The sequence below is a fragment of the Lygodium microphyllum genome, chromosome 2 (assembly GCF_053477565.2).
Source record: "Lygodium microphyllum isolate KBCC chromosome 2, Lygodium_microphyllum_v1.1.10, whole genome shotgun sequence".
NCBI classification, from domain to species: Eukaryota; Viridiplantae; Streptophyta; class Polypodiopsida; order Schizaeales; family Lygodiaceae; genus Lygodium; species Lygodium microphyllum.
The window spans coordinates 52,908,317-52,931,410 of NC_141136.1; the positions used below are offsets into that span (position 1 = coordinate 52,908,317).

The 23,094-nt window shown below is 38.6% G+C and overlaps 1 protein-coding gene across 1 annotated transcript in view; it reads right to left on the bottom strand.

Annotated features, from left to right (window-relative positions):
* LOC148039738 (uncharacterized) overlaps window positions 1–15,377 on the bottom strand; it is a 36,546-nt gene extending 21,169 nt beyond the window's left edge. Inside the window, exons 1-4 of the mRNA XM_087693574.1 lie at window positions 14,740–15,377; window positions 10,444–10,480; window positions 10,102–10,338; window positions 9,938–9,985 (exon numbers count right to left, since the gene is read on the bottom strand). Of these exons, the coding sequence (XP_087549700.1) occupies window positions 9,938–9,985; window positions 10,102–10,338; window positions 10,444–10,480; window positions 14,740–15,041 (624 nt within the window). The 5' untranslated portion in view covers window positions 15,042–15,377. The remainder of the gene's footprint in view (window positions 1–9,937; window positions 9,986–10,101; window positions 10,339–10,443; window positions 10,481–14,739) is intronic.
* Between the last annotated feature and the right edge of the window lie 7,717 nt (window positions 15,378–23,094).

The following is a 23,094-nucleotide window of genomic DNA, read 5'->3' on the forward strand; positions in this document are numbered from 1 at the left end:
TTTCAGCCATGGTTTAGTTTATGCTATTCAATGGTTTAGTTTTGTCAAATTAATTGAGCTCATGATTAATGGATTCATCGCATGATGATTTGGCAATGTTTTGGAGATTCTTTGAGTCTAATGTCATGTTATGTTGGCTGGAAATTTTCAACATGTATTGGGCATATAGAATGATTGAACAGTAAAGCACAATGTTGTGTTGACTATGATGCCTTGTAGAAATTCAAGTACAATACTTTGCTTTTGATGCATCTAGCAGTGCAATCGGGGATGATTGCAAGGATTTTACGAGGGAGGTCTGTCATAAGGACATATATTTTTCCAAGTCTCACTTAACATATGGATTAATGCTTAATCACACGTTTAAATAAATGTTGCACATGCGAGGTGTAACTAAGATTAGTGCAAATTAATAAGCCCGAGATCCAAGGGAATCAACGAATGTCAAAGGCAAAAGTTGCAGTTACTTATGTCGCACAGATACTAGGTGGTATCTTGTACTAGTTATTGGCCTAAGTCATTTATTTGGCCATAAGTGTCAATTGGCATCACTAGAGACGTGTTTAATAATACTTAAAGCCAATATAATGATCAAAAATGGCATGAGGACACTCAAGAGATGGATGGCCTAGCCAATTTAATTTATGGCTGGTTAAATTATTTTTCTAGACACAAAACTAAGCATTAAATTAATTTTTAAACTTTATATTTTGAAATTAATTTAATAGGCTGGATAATGCTGGAATTTTAGTTTGAAAGGCTGCCACTTAGCAAAACTTTTCCATGTAATTTTGGGAAAGCTGAATTGGGGTTCAAGGGCAAGCAAGTCTCGTTTTTGTATTTTGGAGTTGTTGGAAAGAGAGGTTGGGCTACTACTGCCTACTTTTAGGACCATTTCTCAACCATTGGAGACCATCTTGGTGAAGACAATTGCATATTATTGACCAGGGGAAGCTGGTGATCACAGCTAATGTACTTTCTCCTAAAGATTACAGCCTCTGATGCTGCGTTTACTGTTGGTGAATCCATTTGGGGCTGGAAAACTAGGTCCACAGCTCAATTTCACTAAATTCTAATGAGAAATCTCTATATTTTCTCTCTCTACAGCATTCTCTTTCTTTCTCCAACCATTTCCCTACTTTGCTCCAAGTTTTACAACAATCCAACCATTAGAGGTGGAGATTTTGGTGAATCTCTACTGTAAACCCTAATTTATAGCAAAAATTAGGATTTGGCAACTGCCTCAAGAAGCATGTCAAACATTGAAGACTCCAAGACCTGAATTATTCAAGGCTGAAGGTGATTTTCAGCTGAAATCGGGTGGAGTACCACCAACCAACCATCAAATTTGGGGCATTTCCACTCTTCTTGAAATGGGTGAAGGCCAATCGATTGCCCGAATCAAGGGGCAAATCAAATTGAAGACTTGCTGGTCACTTTGGACAACAAGGGAAGTTTGGATTGCGAAGGGGATTGGGAGAATCCTATTATAAATCAACTTCTATGTTAATAAACCTAAAGAAATACCGAAAGGGGAGCTAATTTTAGGGCCAACCACGTGTCCATTGTGCAAAGATTAGTAGGTAAGTTTGTATTTTCAGTTTTACAATAAATGCTTGGTGGTGTAATTAAGTTGTAATCACGAAATTACCACCCATCCACTGAAGGAAGGCTGGTTTATACCAGAACTACGAAGGAACACAAGTATAACAAACCCCCCATCAAGTGAATGATGTGAACGAATATAGAGAATCAGTAAATCAATGGCATCATGGTGGTAAGCGTAAAGCATTGCGAAAGGCCTCAAACTTCTCTCTAGAGAGAGCTTTTATAAATACATCTACGGAGTTGTCTTGTGTAGGAATATAAACTAAGTCAATCTCCCCTACATGGAGCCTCTCTCTAACATAATGATAATGCACCTCAATGCGCATAGTGCAAGCATGAAAAACCATATTCCTCACAACTACCATGGCGCTTTGACTATCAGCATAGATAGAAGTGGGTAACCATTGTCCCATACTAAGATCAACCAAAAGAAGGTCTAGGCCATAGTGCCAAGTGGCTATACACATTCCAATGTAGGTGTAAATGCTGTCCTATGTTCAATTTCACTACTAGATACGGGCACTATAGACTGCTTCTTGCTTGGCCAAGAGAGAGATGAATCACCAAGCATGAAACACTTACCACTAGTAGTGAATACTTGCATATCAAGATAACTAGCCCAACCACTATCTATAAAGGCATACAAGCAAAGAGAAGTGCCTATAGGATAGAAGAGGCCCAAAGTCTATGTGCCTTTACAATAGCAAAATCCATGTTTGTGAACATAAGGTGTGCTTTCAGTGTGTGAATTATTGAAGCTAAGAGCAATCAAATATGCATGTATTTTCTCACACCATGCCCTAGGTATCTATTTCAAACCATAGACACCATTATGAAATTGGCATACATTGCTCTCCGAGCCATTCTAAACAAAGCCAAGAGCTTGAATGACAAAAATCTCCTCGTCAAGGTCACCATTCAAAAAAGCAATTTTCACATCAACTAATGTACATGCCAATCAAAATTTACAAGCAAATCAATAACACTACCCTTGCTGCCTCAACCTATTCCAACTGTGGAGACCAATTTGCAGCCCCTCATCCAGCATTTCCAACATCAGATCTATTGCATTGCACTATTGGTATGACAACCTTGCTAACATCACCATCATGGGAGTGTGTTGGCTGCATTTTTCATTAGTTTGCTCTTCTACTCGGTTTCTGGATCATCCAAACAGCTATTTTTTTCCCTCCAAAGGCTGTCTTTTACTGCTGTTAACTTCTCCAGCATTGCTACAACTGCATTTTCTTCCTCTCCACCTATCATGGCATCCTATGACAACCAAGCTTTGGCGGTGTGTTGCTTCACGATCACCCAAATGTTGTCTCCATCAATTTTCTCTACTCAATCTACTCCTAGAGATAGAGTGCTTTGAGTTTTTCTCCGCTCTTTGGACATATTATTTCATTCAATTTATTGAGTTACTCCTTCACTTTACACTTCTATGTTTCATGTTTTCTTGAGTTTCTAAGTTCAATTGTTTTAGTCGAGTTCATATGCACTTTCTGTTTTCTCTACAAACCCTAAGGTATTCTCCTCACACAGGAGCACAACCAAGACGAGCTGAAGCTGGTTTAATATCCCACAATACATAATGTGGAGGATATCTTCATGAAGGCTCTTTTATTTCCTTTGATTCTTTATCTTTTGTGTCCCTTTAGAGTTCGAGCACCACATCTAGGATCCAAGAGGATGTATTAGTGGTCATGATCATCTCTTGGTTGTGAGCCCTACGCTGAATCAATGAGGGACAATAGGAATATTGTCCAATGTTAGCAATGTAGTCAGCTCATGTGTGAGTCTAGGCATGTGTCCCAATGGGATGGGTATTCTGGTAATATTTAGGTTTTTTTGTGGTCATATTGATGGTGATTTTGGGATTTTATGTTGGCCAACCTGATGCCATTTATGGCATTCTTTTGGCCAATTTATCTAGGCTCCTCCTCCACACTCTATCATTCATTACTTACAAATCTAGTGTATACCGTGTGGAGAGAGGGAGCCAATGCCAATACCCATGCAACCACTGACTCACTGTTATACACGATTGTCTCATATTTGGTATATGGATTCCATTTCCTTAGCACAAATTCTCCTTTGCACTGTTATTGTGTTCTCTCTCTCTCTCTCTCTCTCTCTCTCTCTCTCTCTCTCTCTCTCTCTCTCTCATGTTCAGCAATCTATTTCAGCATTCTTTCATGCTTTCATTGCTACATCTAAAACCAGCCTTCCTTCTTGGAGAGGGTGGTGAAACTTGATTAATACTAGCAAGCACAAAATTCACATAAACTGAAGATTCAAATATTACCACTTTAAACTCAAACATGGTATTTCTTTAACTTTTTATTGCAAATAATTGGAATACAAGTGAAATCCACTGACCTCCTCCACTAATCCAAATGCCCCTTGCTATCATAAATGACCAACAATGTTCCCCAAACCAATTTTCCCCTTGATTTGCTCAAGGATTGGCCTTTACTCTGCTCCTTGAAAGACAAATCCAACCCCAAATTTAATATTGGCTGACTGGCCTCTTGAATCTCTCTAAAATTCCTCAATTATAGCTACTCGAATTCAAGTCCTGGCTCTCAACTTTGAGCACACATCTCGAGTTGGTTGTCAAATCCTAATTTCTACTGTAAATTAGGGTTTACAATAGAGATTGATTGAAATCTCTTCCTCTAATGGCTCAAACTACTGGAAAATACTGAGACAACTTGAAAGATGGCTGGGGGATGGGAGAGAATGCTATAGAGAGAGAAATTTTAAAGTTTCATCGCGGGAAACACTAAAAAGCTACCGCTGCCCTACTCAAACAGCCATAGAAGCTGTCACCTATAACTTAGAACCACCAAAGAGACTGATGTCCCCTCTCGTATGCATACTATCATCTGCACCAAAAGAACCTTAGGCTACTATCACTTGCTCTTGGAGGACTCCAAACTGCTATCACATGATGTTGGACTTATCCCTGGTGCCTGCAAATCACATTAGCAACCTCTCCTTGCTCTTTAACAACCTTCCCCCTCACAATGGCTAAAATAAACTTCCATCAGCCCCTAGAAACGTTTTTTCCACTTGCATGGGTAAGTTTTGCCAAGTGGCACTCTTCTAATCCCATTTTCTAGCATTACCCAACTTATTAATTTAATTTTTATTAATTCTAAAAATCAATTTAATAATTATTCTGGTGCTCAAAAAATTACTTTCACTATCCAATAATTAAATTGACTAGGCCAATTTGTCTTCCAAGTATCCCTAAGCAATTATTAGCCCTTAGACCAGCATTAATTAATTGTTTGATGCCTAGTCTCTAATGTCACCATTGACATTAGTGACCAGTATCGATCGAGGCCAAAATCGAACACCGGGTACCACCTAGTACTTGATAGGCATAACTTATTATAACTTTTGCCTTTGGCACTCACTGCATCGTCAGGGTCCTTGGCCTTTTACCATTGAAATAACTGCCATGTGCAACACATGCTAAACAACCTTGCACATTTTGATTAATAACTTAATCAAATGCTATCAACAAGATTAAAGCATCTCAAAAATCTCCGTGACAGCATCCACTTCTGACACTGTATCAGATTTCAAGATCTATGCTCCTGCTATTGTTTTTTGCCAATTACAGGTTCTCTACCACTGATTAGTGATTTCCCTTGCCTTCCACCACCTCCTTCCAACCTAGCAACACCTATCTATTGCAAATCACCTGGCTTCCAACCTCTACAATATGTGTTTACTATATTAATTGCTCCTACTGTCTATGTTTTGTCTCCAACAATCTGCATTTTTTATTTTTGTATTCTTTTATTGTGGTATTGCTGCATTTAATACCTATTGTCTGCGTTTTCACTCCTACAGTCTGGATGACTGTATTTCCAGGTTCTATTGGCTGTAATCTTCACCTTCTTGCTATATTTGACCAGATTTTGTCCTTTTGCAACAATTATTTTGTGATTAGCTATCTCTACAGTGTGACCTCCTATCAATGCAATTTGTATTCTGCTTAGGCTGATACTCTCTCTCTCCTCCTCTTCTTTCCTTTCCTTTCTATCCTCTCCAAATGGCTCCCCTTCCAATATTCTTCTAATGACAAATAACATGGCCCTGATTACCTAACATGGAGTGTTGTTATGCAAGCGGTTTGTGCAGAAATGGTTATGGTACTATATGTGTGTGTAAAAGTGTGTATTTAGGTGTCACCCCCTTTTACACCACTTAGCATTAAATAAGGGTCAAATGTGTAGGTCCATACCTTAGCCTATATATTCAAGCTCTATCACTTGTACTTTCATCCCATATATCTCATTTATCATTATCAATCTATTTCTTTCTGTTTGTATATGTGGGACATCTTAAGATGACCACGCTCCATGAGCAGTTCCACACTGCACTTGAAGTGCATCTAGATTGTATGGAGTCTGTATGCCATTTTGTACCTACTCACCTAGTTCACCATAACACTAGATAGTAGCTCTACTGGGACTTGGAAAACTTCCCAGACATTTTGTATGTAACCTTTTGGTCTCATAGGCCAACTTGGCCTTTTGTAGACGTTAAAATAACTTTCTTTTCTTTCTTTCTCTCTCTCATGAAGTTTCATCCGCCATAGCATGTCAATTACACACGCAATCCCCATACCCAACAATGGTATCAGAGCACTATCAAATGTTGCCAGCTGTCATATTTATGCTACCTTGATAACTCCACCCTGTGTGTTCACCAAGTGTTGACCAAGACCCTACTTGCTACAAAGCATGTTAAGAACTCCTCCATGCTAGAAGAAGAAGAAGAAGAAGAAGAAGAAGAAGAAGAAGAAGAAGAAAGAGGTGTCTCCCTGTCCCGCACAGCCGCCCAAACCTTTTGCCATGTTTCCAATGCTGCCGTCAATGTTGCATGAGCTCCACCTTGGAAGACTAATGCTAGTCAAGCTCTCGTGCTACTATCAGACCATGTGTCCAAGATCTATGCACCAAACTATTCCTACCTGCAATACCTTGTTGTGGATACCATCAATTGTTGGTGCCTCAACATCCATGCACACATCATCCTTGTCCACCACGATTTGCGTGTGCCACCTCTGTCTTTGCAATCGCCACACACGCAAGCACGGCCATCAACTCTCTCGTGTATCTATCTCCATGTGTACCTGCTATGGATCAACCTACCTATTTGACAGCCACATCATCAAGGCCTTTGTTACCTGCCTCGACAATGCCACAAACCAAAGAGAGAAGGTTTATCACATTAAACCTTAATTTTATTTTATTTTAAGGTTTAAACATTTGTTGGGGCTTGTTCACATGAAATTTCATTCAAAATCTCTTGAAATTTCATGGAAAAAGTTAAAGGGCTCATGTTGGCACCCTCACGCATCCAATCAACGTGTTCAATGATACATTTGTAACCATCCGGGTGCTCGCTCGCCTTTCATCCCATATATCTCATCTATCATTATCAATCTATTTCTTTCAATGTATATGTGCAACAGTATTCTCTCTCTCTCTCTCTCTCTCTCTCTCTCTCTCCATGAAGTTTCATCTGCCATAGCTTGCTGGTTACACATGCAATCTCTATACCTACCTAACAAATATATTGTTTCTAAAGCTTCTAAGCGTCCTAAGCATCCCACTCCTCTTCCAGCTGATTTCAATGAGGACAACTATGAAAAAGTGCTCACATGGGATAACGATGATGCTCGTGCATATTCTGCTCTTCTTCACTATATCTCCAAAGAAGTTCTTTCAATGGTCACCTCCTCCAAGATTACATCAGCGATATGGGCGAAGCTTTAAATGTTGTACGAGGCTCCCTCGACCATGCATGCAATTACCCTTTATAAACAACTCCAACAAATGAAGTTTGGGCCGAAGGATACTATTTAGTCATTTTTGCTTCGTCGGTTACAACAACAGCTTCCATCCTAGTATAGTGGCTCCAATGAAGCCTTTGCATCTTCAAAGAGAAGTGACTAGAAAAAGTCAAAGGCCCGATGGTATCATTGTGGTAAGAAAGGACATTTGCGCAAGGATTACAAACAATTAGCTACTTCAAGAAAGAAGGGAAAGAAGAAGCAACAAGATACATACTCCTCCGCTAAGTCATCCACCTCCTTCGACCCCGACTTGGATCCTCCGCCCAAGGCAACGGCCAAGGTATAGAAAGAGTCATCTTCTTCAGATTGTGGGAAGGGCTTGGCAGTGCCTCCTACTTTCTAGTGCAGGTGATGCGGTCATCCCTCACAACTCTCCGATGCTAGAGAGAGAGAGTGAAACGATGGTGAGGTGGGGCAAGTACACCTCATCTATACAAGACAAGTGCACAAGTTTCTAAGAGGAACTTTCCTAATGCATCAACCAAAGTTTAGCAAATTTTAAAATCCTAGAGCTGGGATTGACTTCCATGTTCATATTGGGCTATTGCTTGTTGCTTGACAGAGAGCAGGATTGGCTCCTCGTCCAAGCTCACATGAGGGGACACTTTTGCGGTCTTGGCCAAAGGCAAGAACTTCATATTCACATATGCTCAAAGGCATTTTTGATAGGATAATCATGTATGCTACTACACGGCATTGATGACAAATACAAAGAGATACTGTGATTCTTCTCTTTTTCATGTTCTAGAACGATCGATATCGATAATCTGGTTCTCTCTAAGACACCTTGGTGGTGGCTTGATCAACCACTACTTACGTATCTATGGTTCTATTTTGGTGGTCTTTGTTGTATGGCCTATGCTAAGTCCTTATCATTGTATTGTATCAGATCACCCCTGGTCGCACAAAGGGTGTTAGCTGTATAGTCAACTCGTGTGAGTTTGGGCATGTCCCCCAGTGGACTAGGTATTCTAGTGATATTTAGGTTTTTTTTTTGTGGTCACATTGATGGTGATTTTGGCATTTGATGCTGGCCGACCTGATAACATTTATGGCATTCTTTTGGCTTATTTACTTAGGCTCCTCATCCACGCTCTTATCATTCATCACTTGTAGATCTGGTGCATGCCCTTTGGAGAGGGGAAGCCGGTTCCAATGCCCATGCAGCCATTGACTCACTACTGTACATGATTTGTCCTGTGTTTGGTATACGGATTTCATTTCCCGAGCACATCTTTGAGTTCTCCTTTGCAGTGTTCTTGTGTTTTCTCTTTTCTCTCTCTTCTATCTTGTGTTCAACAATCTATTTCAGTATTCTTTCATGCTTCCATTTTTACATCCGGGTCCACTCATTTTGGTCACTTTTGATCCTATTGTCTATTGTCGCTATTTTTGGGTCTATCCATCTTTTTGGCCTGATATGTCACCCAATATTATTTTCAAAGTTTCTTTAGGGTTACGCCACCCAAGAGTGTTTTAAGGTTTCTGTCACTACAGCTACACACTGCAGCACATGGAGGGACTGATCATTGTGTTCAGCATTCAGCTGAGTTCTCTCTTCATTGTCTTCATCGTTTGTTCTTGTTGGAGTATTTCTCTTCCGCTGCCATGTCTCACACTGCCAAACTCAAATTGAAGAAGTAATTTAATTTTTCCTCTTTGGGGTTATTCTAGAGCCAAATAAGTTTACCGATTATTTTTAATTACCCTTTATGCCAATATAGTTCACACTCATCAAATTCTTCCTTCCATTAGGAAGTTCTTTAGAAGGATTCAGATAACCAATTGTTAACTAAATTCTATCCAAACGTAGGGAACTACGTTCTTAAAAAGCTTGCTGCTTGCAACATTCTCAATGATTGCATTCCAATGTGGTCTTGTCATGATGTTGGTTTCTTCAAAGAGGTCATTCTTAATTGTTGCATCCCCAATGTGGTCTTGTCATGATGTTAGTTTCTTTAAAGAGGTCATCTAACCATCACCACATTCCAATGCAGTCTTGTCATGATGTCAGTTTCTTCAAAGAGGTCATCTAGCCATTATTGCAACTTGACACTTAATTCCTTTGTGAACCAAGTCACTGTATTATCTCTCAATAATTGTATCTCCAGAACAAAAATGGGGATTCTCATACACTCAGCTTAACTTCAAAAGTTTTGCACTAAAAGAATTCTCAGGTTCACTGGTAGCACTACTAGCAATGCTAAATCTAGCTGGGCAGCCACGCAGTTGTGCATCCAAGATGGATTGTAGCCAGATGGCCAAGTCTCACTTTAAAGTCAAAGACAAGGTGCTCACCGCTTTGCCGATCCATATGTACCATTAAAAGTTTGACATTGTAAAAAATTCCCTTGCAACTTTCAAGTAACATGTACCTGAACCAGTCTATACAATGATTGCAAAGTCGACAACAAGTGGAAACAAGGTACCAATTGGGATACTCACATGCATGACCAGCACTGGACAAGTCACATGGACAATTTTATCAATATTCTGCAGAACATAGGCATAACAGTTAGTCAGGAATAAGCAGTGATGAAAGTGTTGTAACGACAACACAGATTGAGTTCGCGGTATAAATTACTACTAAACCATTTTTATGCACTAACCTTGTATATGTCAAACCAGTATGTTCGTTTAACAGGGTACATAACTCGTAATCCTGACAAAATGGGACTGTGAAGCACCACAGCCCTCAACCGTGGGAGCCGTGTTGCTAAGTCTAAAGTTGGTCCACTCCCTACAGACTGCCCATAAAGTATAATGTCCTCCTGCTTTGCCCCATAATCACGTTCAAGACACTCATATACAGCCTCAATATCAGCATAGGTATTATACTCACTTGGCTGTTCAAGTTCAAAAAGTGAACAAAATAAGCCATCAAACATAAAATGACTTTCTTGACTGATTGAAAAAGTAGAGACTGGATATAAAAGTTCTGTTGGTTATACCTTTCCTGTGGACTGTCCATATCCCGCATAATCATACCTGTCAATGAGGAGTAGAGAAGCAAACTTCAGATGTGTTGTTGAAAAAGTTTGGCTAGAAGACGAGAAGAAAGCTGAGCTTCCTTTGCCTTAGGAAATATCAGTAAGAAAACTTTCTATGACCATTGGCAAAGGATGATAAGATTATACAATATCCTTGCCTTATACCTTTTATTATACACAGCTCACAAAGTGACAAGAACCCAGTTCTTGTTACCTTTGTTTATACACACATCACGAAGTGAACAGAGTGCAGATAAGTACTTTTAAGTGCACCACGTGGTAAAAAGAGTGTCCTAGTTGAAACAGCCTAGGAATCGCACATTTCTCTTATTGCAAACTCTATTATCTACAACCAATTTTATGGTTGCTGATTCTCACACATTCTCAGAAATCACACAAGACTCTACATTACTCGTAATCAAGAAGACTCTACATTACTCGCATTATGCCACCAAAACATCCCAGTGAATTCTCTCTTTCCTTTTATTCATAATCCATTTGAGACAAGGTAATGTGGTCTTTTGAGGATCTCCTTCCCAAGGTTCTTGTTTTTATTTTTGAACTCTGAAAGTAATCCTTAATTTTATAAAGAAAATCAATACAAAATTTGATCATTTCTGTCAAGATATGAACTGAAACCAGCCTTCCTTGACGGAGAGGAGCAAAATACAGCAAGCAGTAATTTATTATTTAACATAAACTGAAACAGACACTTTACCATTTTGAAATAGACAGCTGTCACCTAATTGACCCCAATACTGGTAGCCCTTGCAGTATTTCTTTAAGTTATATTCCACAATCTTGTAGTACAGCTGAGAACCTGGCTGAAATCCCCAAGAATATGAAAGACCTTGCCACAAACTCAAGAGATAAGCCCTCGACTCTCCACTTCCTCTATTGATTCAGCCAACTCTCCTACATAATCTAGAACATTTGACTATCCAGAATGACCAGTAACAAAATCCCCAAATTTGTCCATCGATTAGAGCACTGTGAATACAAATTGGTCTTCTCCTCTTGCATGCAGTCATCCTTGCTGTAGATCAGAAATACTTCATAGATCTGCTGCAATTTCTCAGATTGTCAGCAAATCCCCTTCATGCATGGGTGAGATTTGATTGCAAGCAATTCAAGACAGCTGATGAATCCTAATTACAGCAGTAATTAGGTCTGAAATCAGTAAATCAATGCTATCCTTCAAAATTTGCTGAGAGAAAACAGCAGTAGAGAGAGAGACTCTTCATGTCAAGGGCTGTTTCAATGAGCCAGTGAAGACTTAATGTGTAATGCATATTTTTTAGCTTCACAATCCTTTGGTTGCGCTTGGTCTATTTTCACCTGTTTGACTAGTAATGCTTCAGCCATGGGCATAGAAGGATCAAATGTATTTGGTATGCAGCCATCTATGCATAATATGCAAGGCCCAATGTATTCAAGTATGGCAAGTCACATATGGGATACAAAATCTTATGTATAGTAATGTTGGCATGATGCTTGAGGCACAAGGTAGCATGACTAGCAATTGGCAACAAATGTGAAAGTTCTAGGGATCTGTGTGATCCAAAAGGAAAAAGGCCCAGAACTAGTGATGGTTTTGGGGCATGAAGAGTTAAGAGGTAAAGTTTCCATGTGCTTCTTGGTGAAGTTTCCATTTTGTTTCGCCTACTAATAGACGCAAATGGATGGAGGAGGGTGACTTGGAAAATCATCCTCAATATTGCACTTTACCTTGATGTATTCTAGTTAGAGCCGACTTAGGATCGGGCTCGTTCAGTTCAGCAAAACATAGAAGGTCCAAAGTATCTCCTAATGCTCAAGGAGAAAGCTGCACCTCAGTTCCCTTCGTGATGGACAGCTCAATTATATAGTGGATCTCTCATGTAGTAAGTTTGCATCTAGGATACTATGTGCTGACAGTATTTTTGCCATTGGAATCACTATCCAATGTATAAGTCACTATGAGTTAGTATGTAGATGTGCATGATTTGCATCTAAGCTCTGAAACTGTACATTTGCAACGCTATTGGTATGTATGGAGCATATGGAATACATGGAATTTACATTTAGATGTGATGTGCATTTGTAAGGTATGTATGGGACACATGGATGGTATGCAATGTACATTTGCAAGTCATGCAAGAGAAGTATATTTGCCTAAGATACATGTGGTTTGCAACTAATGTATACTTTACATGAGTATCATGTGGTACATCATTATTATGAGGCACTATTTATGTCCTGTTTATGCATTACAGACGTGGGAACTGTGCATGCTTCCATCCGGATATGTTAGCCAATTGGAGGCTTTTACAACTTTCGATAGGGATGACTAGAAGAGAGCACAAAAAGGCCCAATGTTATCACTGTAGTAAAAACAGACATCTCCACAAGGATTGCAAGCAATTAGCAGCATTGCAAAAAAACAAGGAGAAGAAAAACAAGCAAGGTACAAATTCATACAACGAGTCATAATCCTCATCTGACTCCAACTTCCACCCTAATTCAAACCCTCCAAAGCAAAGATAAAGACAAAGGCTCAGAAGGACTCATCATTTGTAAGGAAGAGGAAGATATGTCTGCCTCTTCTTGTGCCTTCTAGTTTTAATAATCTCACAACTCTCTTGTCATGAGGACATATATTTTTGAAATCTCACTTAACATATGGATTAATTTTTAATCACATGGTTAAGTAAATGTTGCACATATAAGGTGTAATTGGGATTTGAGTAAATTTACGAGCTCGAGACTCCAGAAAACCACAGGATGTCAAAGGCAAAAGTTGCTATAAGTTATGCCGCGCAGGTACTTGGTGATATCTAGTGCCAATTGTTGACCTAGGTCATTCATTTGGCTACAAGTGTCAGTTGTTGGTAACACTAGAGAAGTGACGTTTAATGGTACCTAAAGTCAATCTAATGGTCAAAGATAACGTAAAGACACTCAAGAATGGAAGTTACCAAGCCAATTTACTTATTGGCCAGTCATATTATTTTTCAAAGCACCGAAATAATTATTAGATTAATTTTTAATATTTTAAGACTTAAAATTAATATTTAATTATGGATAATGCTAGAAAAACCATTTGGGAAAACTGTCACTTGTCAAAAATACCCATGCAAGACCGAAAAACGTCTTTAGAGACTAGAGACACATTTTTAGTGTTTTGAGCTTGCAAGAGAGAGGAAAGAGATATTGATGGTCTGATTTGCAAGGATCTTTTGAGGCAGCCAAGGGCAGGAGAAGACTAATCAACAACAAGTAACAACATCTACAAGCTATTGAGATTGACAAGGCAGCAACAATAAATGACTGATTTCCTTCAATTCTTTGCATCTACAAGCTGTTGAGACAGAGTAGCAACAATAAATGACAGATTTTCTTCAGTTCTTCACGAAGCATGTCTGAATTTTCTCTCCCCTTAACATTCTCTCTCATCTCTGGGCAATGTAACCATGTAACCAATCTTTCTCCTCGGATAGGGTGGTAAATAACCTGATTAAGCACTATTTACAGCAATTTATAAATTCACAAAACTTAAAAGTACACTTTACCATATAATCTTGGACATTTCTCACATACTCTGTTTGTTCATTGAATTCATTTTATTCATTCTCTTTCTATTTCTGAGTTTATTTGTTAGTCATGTAGTTGTTCATATACTACATGTTTTCTCTATAGACCCTGGTGTGTTCACACTCTCCTCCATCATCATGAGTGACAGTGTAAGCAAAAGCATTCCTTCTTTTCGGTTTTCTTTCACAACGACTAGGAGATATTGTTTACAGAAGCTTCACAAAGCAGCTGGGGCACTTTCAAGATGCATTGCTCAATGTGAACTCCCTAAGTAAGTAGAAGAGGAGCTCCTATCAACTAGGTATGGCTTATTAATCAAAGGTTCACGAGCTGAGAGAAATTCCTCGTGACTAGGTATCAACATAAGTCCTCGTGCAAATCTGGCTACTTAGGAGTTCCAAATAGTCAGGTTTTGTTTGCTGGAAGACGGATTCTTATGGGTGGTTTCAAACCATGAACACGATAGGAAGACTCTGCACCTCTGTGCGTGTATCAGGCTTCTCATGGCATATCCTCTAAGGACTACAGTTCGAAGATGCAAAGTGACAGATCTATATTTACCGGTACTCAATAGAGATATCATCGAAGCTCTTTGCAATAACCTTAAAATGTGATTTCACAACCTTCTGCAGAACAAATGATATCCCATTGGAAATCAATCGGGTTAGAATTCAAGAAGAGTACCCCATCAAGTTTACACGCAGATGAATGCTCAACTCCACAAAAAGCTCGTACATCTGGCCAAGATCGGCAGCATTGCCATGGGAATACAGCAAGGTGAGGCGCGCCGAGGGTTGCCGAACGTACATCGCCACAATATTGTGGCCCCTTTTCGTATTAAGAGTCAGAACATCCACATTATCCCGCTCAGGAACATCGGAAAGCTTCAATTTGCCAGTGGTCTCGTCCTTGACAACGCGGTACGATGGCGGTGTGGGAGGGAAGAAGGCGAATCTAGCAGCGACAGAGGAGGTGACTGCCCCCATGGCAGAGAGAGGGGGGAAGAGGAGGAGGAGAGCCCGCGATGGGTCCTCTGAAGGAACGCTGGGTGTCAGAGAAGCCACATCTCTCTCTCTCTCTCTCTCTCTCTCTCTCTCTCTCTCTCTCTCTCTCTCTCTGTGTTTGTATGCCTGTCTCTGTGATTCAGTCGACTTTAGGGTTTTTGGTCTGAGGCAGATTGGCGACAGACAGGAGATGGGTCTTCCGAGAACAGGGCAGGAAGAAGCGCCCACAAGGATCAAACAGACAGACTGTTTCGCGTTTTCTGTTTTTGTGCTCTCCTTCGAGGAACAGAGCAAATTCCAATGCACCCACTATGCAACACAGTAATCCCAAGGGTCAAAGTTTCAAAACCTTCTTAAACTTTGCCGTTATTTAATTAATTAATTGAATTATAGTTATCAATTATCCGTTTCGATTTCTATCGACGATCACAATTCACAACCGTTTCCAAAACTCGAGCCTTGCTAAATTGATAGGGGAATTTATCAAAATACCTCTTCTGCTTGATGGGTGACAGAATTTCACCTCAAATTTTAAGAATTACCAAAATACCCTCATATTAAGGTCGAGAGCATAGCCCAACTTGTTAAATTTCGTGGCTATGAGCAAGAGTATGTGTCTGCATGAGTTCTACAAGAATTGTTCTCATCGCAGAGCCTATATGTAATATTTCGTCAAAATATCCAATGTTCTTCTCCAATTTAGTCAAAACTTTCACAATACCCTTGAAATTTTACCAAACTCTCGATATACCCTTATAGTTTTTTGAAAACTTTTTTTAAAAATGGAAACATTAAGTGTATTGCAAAAAGTCCTTAAGACGATTGAGAATCCTTTTGGTTTACCTTTTGGTAACTTAGCAATGTCTTGGATAATGGGCTTACTCCCCTCCACTATACAAATTTTCATTTCATTGCAAAAACTATTTAATTCATCATAATTTGCAAGCTTTGATGAGGATAATTTTGTTTTCTTGAATACAAAATGATAGAATGATGGTTTCTTGTGGCATTATACACAAACAAGATAGCTTTAGACCAATTCATTATGCTCAACCTCTTTCATTGGTAATTATTATTCATTGTTTAAGACACCCAAAGGTAGGTCCTCATTACATAAAAGAAGGGATTATGCAAATGTCAAAGCATTGTTTAAAAACTATGTATACAAGGGTATTTTGATCATTTTGAAACTTGAGGGGCTTTTTATGAATTCCACAATCTACAGGGGCTTTTTCCTCATTTCCATAAATAATTCATGGCTTTATTTTTCATTTCTACAAGCAATGATATAAAAACCATGTTTTTATTGAAAATTCAAACCCGACAAGTTGTCTAGTTAGACAAGCCTTTAATTTAAGTTCACGTTTTATATAAATCCAAATTGTCTCATTAGATTAAATAACTTTTTCTCGAGCACTGAGGAGTCATTGTTACCTTTTTTCTCCACATCGATTCATCCTTGCCATGTGGGAAAAGGTGCCAAAAGCTTAACCATCCACTAGATCAAAAGCTAGGATCTTTGTGCAAACTATGATTCCTCTCAAAGGATGTGCTACCTTCTTTAAATACTCATTGTATGAAAGTGAACAACCAATGTAGTATGCAATCTATGCATCGAGATTATCAACCAGGATTTAGCATCTTCCATTACACACTCATTGCCATCAACATTAGCTTAATCAAATCAATTATGCTTCAAATTGACCAATATGTCAAATGATTATAGTGTGTACCAGCAAGCCATGCACATAGTGTAGTACTTTTCAACATCGAGTCAAGGTCTTTGTCAAGGCAATGTACAAACAAGTTCATTTCACTCAACATTCTTCTCATTGTCTAAGTGTAATTATTAGAATAAGCATGTTCCAACTTTCTTTTACCCATTATGGAGGTCATGTATGAAACATGTTAGCACAACTAGAGTTCTTGCTTTTATGCATATATCTGAATGCAACATCATGGCCACCAATATGAAATTGCTAGAGTGGCTCTCAATGATATATTGTGGTCATCATCTTTCCTTTTTTTTTCAAAGTATGTTGATTTGTCATTGAGCAAATGAGTAAAATATTATTGAACACCTATTGACTAGTTTGAAATGTTACATTGACCTTTCTCCCAGTTTAAAATCTATCCAGCTATGAGTGAATCATCTTCAGAATCTACCTCATTATGAGTATGATAAATGACATTCAAGGAAAAATGAATTACTAACTAGTATTTCAAGACTCCTTTTGAGGGTTTGAGATCAAGCTATTGTGATAGTGAGTTGGCTTTACATTATCAAGGATCATAATATATCATAGTGGGCATTAACTTTCCACATTGTTGCGTTAAGTTGGAGAATAATTGTTGCAAAAATGTTTATGGGTCCACCAAGTGAGTATATCTTATTTGTGTGTGTGTGTGTGTGTGTGTGTGTGTGTGTGTGTGTGTGTGTGTGTGTGTGTGTGTGTGTGTGTGTGTGTGTGTGTGTGTGTGTGTGTGTGTGTGTGTGTGTGTGTGTGGGTGTGGGTGTGGGTGTGGGTGTGGGTGTGGGTGTGGGTGTGCGTGTGCGTGTGCGTGTGCGTGTGCGTGTGCGTGTGCGTGTGGCACTCTGTGTGCACCCTTTTTTTCCTTTTTTATTCTTCTCTCTCTCTCTCTTTCTCTCTTCATTTTCTTTTAATTTTTTTCTTTTCTCTCTCTTTTAAATTTGATATTTCCTTTGTCTGTAATTCTCTCTCTTCTTCTACTTCTTCTTCCTCTCTCTCCTTTTCTTCTCTCCCTCTCTCCTCTCTTTTCCTTCTCTCTCTCTCTCTCTCTCTCCTCTCTTTTTCCTTTTTTCTTCTCTCTTCCCCTCTCTCTCTCTCTCTCAAAGTATGCGAAAAACTATATCAATAATTTTTAAATTAAAATCTTTTTAATTTTTTTAATTAAAATGAATTTTTTAAAGACTTTTATGAGTATTTAATTAAAAGAGGAGGAAAAATAGAAAAAATAAGAGAGAAGTTTAAATTAAAAAGTTTAATCTGAGAGAGAGAGAGAGAGAGAGAGAGAGAGAGAGAGAGAGAGAGAGAGAGAGCCTATAGGTGTGAGAGAGAGGGGGTTTTAATTTGAAATAGGGGATAGGTTCCGGAAGCCCTTTGGAGGTTTGAGGCTTCTCAGACCTACAACCAAAATAATATAGTAGTATGTGTCTATGTGTGTGTGTGTGTATGATATATATAATAGGCCTCATTCACATAGCCTATCATTATCATATGTCTCGTCATGCAATATCAAGTGACTGATATCCTTGATGCTTCCTACAATGATCGTGTTTGCCTTCCTAAATGTAGCCACAACCTAGTGAATGCCATGCATTTATTAAATTGGAGTTCTCCATTAAAGTGTCCATGGGCACAATCGGGTTTGCCAAATGTCACCTACCCTGTCATACATCATCCAATCATCAGTGAGTTTATCATCATCATCATCTTTTGACTAGTCATTACCATTTATCTCTCGTAGTCAATACAAGCTAGCCTTGCAAAGAAATAATTTTAACAAATCTAAGACATCCTCCTCCTATAAGAGGAGAACTATGACAAAGAAGTTCAAGCCAAAGAACATCACCATGAGGAGATGGCTCAAAACTTCACCATTATGATAGTGAAGATAGAAGGGGAGGGTGCTGTTAGAAAGAAACTTCAAGAACAAGTCAAAGCTCTTAAGCAAGATGCATAGTCCACCACCGAAGACCTCAAGAGAGTCATATGGAAAGATGGTGATTTGCCTTGCATATCGGAACTAGCTTAAGACATGGAAGCCAAGATCACATAGCTTGGAGGCGAAAAAATTGAAGCACATGCAACACAATGTGTATTGAGAAGTATCAATGGACAATATTTACAAAACTAAGTTTGTCTTAAAGTAAATGGACATGTATACAAAATCAAGAGAAAAAACCTCCTAGTTGGGGGGGGGGGGGGGGGGGGGGGGGGAGTGGCTTGGTGGTCCTAAGTGAGTTCACATGCATAATTACCAAAATATGATAACAAATCCCCTTGGAGAGTGATGTGGTGAAAAGGAGCTAACATTGATGTATAAGGAAGTGCTAAGCTTGATGGACTATGATCATCTAGAAAGGGAAGTAAGCTGAAAACTTTACAAAAAGCTTCAAACTTCTTGGAAGGCAAAGCCTTTGTGACAAAACCTATAAGGTTGTCTTGTGTTAGAACATATGCCAAGTTCATACCGCCTATAGAAGTTGAATGATAATGTACCTCAACATGCTTAGTTTCTCCTTGGCATAATGATAATGCACCATAATATGGTTAGTACAAACATGGAACACTAGGTTTTGTAAACTGCCATTGAGCTTTGATTATCACTGAAGATGGTGGTGGCAAATGTTTGTCCAACACCCATAGTGACTAAAAGGCATGTGAGCCAAACACACTCAACCATAACTTTAAAAGTTGCCATGTACTCATGCAAGCTCAACTTCATAACTAGAAATGGCTACAATGCATCGCTTTATGCTCAACCATGGTATGCATGTGTTTTTACGGATGAATTAAAAATCACTTGTGGATACATGAATGTCATAACAATACACCCAATTAGAATCTAGAAAAGCATATAACTATGACATAAATTATCTCCCTTGGGATAAAATGGCCCAAGGTGCAAAGTATTACTCAAATAGTGCAAGACATGCTTCACTACATACGGTTGTTCACAAAGAAAGACATAAAAAAGCTTGCAGTCCTCAAGAACACTTCTCTAGAATAATGTCTCAATATTGTTTGTTTGGCACAAATCAATCCCTCCCTCATACTAAAGCACAAAGGGTGCCAAAAATTGTGACAATAAATTTTTTGGGGAAATATTATAAATTATTAAGCACTAAGAAATTACAAAGCAAAACGTTTCATTAGATAACTAGATTTTGTTAGATCCTATTGTAATGTATTGTTATAAAAAAGTGAGAAACATGCTCACTTTCATGTAAATTATAATCTCTCTTGGAGTCACAATTCTATATTTTCACTTTCTATTCATGTATGCACAAAAGACTTGCAAAACATGAAGACCCATGAGCAAGTCCATCCATCATGACAAACCTAAAAAACTATGGGCATGTAAAAGAGACATGACCAAGCTTGAGAGAGGCCAAGAATCGGGGCTTCTTACCTAACAAACCTTATATATATGATGCATAAAATATATAGAATCTCTCATCTTTTGTGAATATTTTTGAGCTCTTGATTCCTTCACTGCCTACTTACTTCCGCTATATCTAAAGCTTGAGAGAGAGTGAGATAGGGAGTGAGACAATGAGAGAGAGTGAGAAACCATGAAGGTAAATTCTTCTCTTACTTCCCTTCTTCTTCTTATTCTTGTAGTACTCGAGCACTTAAAAGTAAGCATGTTACTACTTAAAGTTATATATCTCTCTTCATAGCACCATCAACATGTGCTTTATAGCTACTATAAAGTAGTACTCCTTTATGGTTAGCTCCACCAATACCCAAAAGTGCCTACTTGTGATAGCCACTTTGTGCCTTTAGTGGTTCAAGGTATATCATTTCAAGAACTATTATTTATATCCATGATTAAAGGACATAGTAATCATGGGCAGCATGAATCTTTGCTCAAATACTTTGACTATAATGTTGGTGTAAGAGTGTCTGGTTCTAGATGATGGATTACTAAATAGAAGGATTTTCGCTTTTGTATATGATTGGAGTGTTTAGGTTTGTTGAGGATCAAATCATGCAATTTAACTATGAACTCTTTAGGATGGTTTTATCAATTTCTAATGTATTAGTTTGAAATGTTTTATATTTTGACAAAGGGGCATCATGTAATAATTTCCACATTTTGCTAGAATGGATGGATAAAATGAATAGTCTATGTGCATCTATTGGCATTTTACACAATGGCTGCCCCTTAGGGATCGATGCTCAAAGACTACATGATGATAATTAGTTTGGATGCATATATTGCATAATACCCTATTTCTAATTGTGCATTTGATTCTGTTTTAGTAACATATGCGTTAAACCATCTCTATGCTTATGAATGATCAAATTGGTATAAAAACTTAAAATAACCCTCAAGAGGTTCACTATATGTTAACCCTTACGATCATGTGCATTCTCAACTTGATACCCTCTTTGTGTGTGAAAAAGGTCTAAAAGAGGGATTTTCAAAGTCCTTCTTTTGAACCCACATGATAGAGAGCTCACACCCCCGCATCCCCCACCCCCCCCAAAAAAAAAAGAAAACCTATATTAAAAAATATATATATCCTACTCAAAATGGTGTAAGAGTTTGGTTTTTTGGACTTTTATATTTATAGTAGCATCCTTATTATTAAGATTCATATTGTAATTTTGGCACTATTCAAGTGCCATTTTAAAATATGCCCTTAAAAAGTGACCCAAAATTTGAAAGTTATGTATGCTTGGTAATAATATCTCCATGTATTATTGAATAAACCAACTCGAGGTTGATTAAAGATCCTACTTCAATTGTACTAAAAAACTCTTCTTAATTGTAGAGATATTGAAAAGTACATTGAGATAACCAAATTATGCATATTACATGACCTTAAATACATGCTTCTCTCTCTCTCTCTCTCTCTCTCTCTCTCTCTCTCTCTCTCTCTCTCTCTCTCTCTCTCTCTCTCTCTCTCTCTCTCTCATCAAACTTAAAACTAAAAGGAACTTATAAAATTTGCAACATAGAATACAAAAAATTAGAATCTCTTCCATGCATTGTACTTATAAGCGTTCACCCTTACACAAAAACAAGAAATCGCCTACTTGCTTTGAACGATACTTAGAAATAGCAATGTTATACTGAAAAATGGATTACAATTGAAACAAAGGCCAAGCACCACAAAATGACCTTTCTGTAAGTGTGAATTGTTTTCATCTCTAAGTAGGGCATCATAGGTGAAGCAAAGCTCGATGCCATTATCATTAGCCCTTTCTACTAATCACGCCATATTCGCATCCTACTTTCCATTAGCAAGCCACGAAGGCCAAGTTTAAGACATCTTATCTTCTATCCATACATGCCTAACTGTTTCCAAGTACCACATGCAAATGGCCAATGCCAACAAAAAAGACGCCACTTCAAAGGTGCCTGATAGAAATAAAGCTTCCTCTTCTTTGAGGAATCATTGGCAAAATCACCACCCTCAAGCAAAACATGCAAAGGTAGAGCATGGGTTGATTCCATAATTTCTGCTAGTAATCGCATGGGGGATTCGATAGTGCTACCTTTCTTTGTGGCACATGCATCTGAACAAAATCTCAACATAAGTATGTGGAACAACTAACAAATGCCATATCATTTCCAAAATAAAAGGGGAGAAGCTAGATAAGAAAATATGGCATGGTATTTCTAAGTCATTCTTAGTTACACGGTCAACGAACACTTGTGAATCATTCAACAGGTAGTACTGACAAACGTTGATGCAGTGTAACAAAACAACCCAAATCCTTGAGCCCATACTTAAACCAATGCCTCAGTATCTTATCAGTGTGAGAGTGTTGAAACCTCTTCTCGTGGTTAACCTTGTACATATGCACCCAAAAACATTATGCGTATCCACAATGTACAACTTCAATAAAAACCAGGAGCTTAATGTTTATGTTGACATCATCACATAAATGATCAACAACTCTTGCAAGCGTCCTTCGTATGATATGTGAAAGGTGAGAATGATCGAAGCTTGCATGGGAGAGCTATGGCGGGAGAGCAAGAGCAAGAGAGAGAGAGACTCACAATGTGGAAACTCCAACAGTCACAATGTATGACCGGCCTTCCCTTCATCCATTTGTCACTAAAAGAATAAAGAATAAAGTGATGGTAACGGGCGCCCGCCGCTTGTAGTGTGCAGGTGCGGGTACTGTCAATGTAGTAATACACGGGCGGCTAGGCAGAGGCGCCTTTGCCCCCAACAATATCATTGCTCATTACCACACGCAACGTGCACTATAGCTCCTTTTGATAGTCAAAAAAGTCAGGTAATAGCCCCACTCTAGGGTAGGCATCT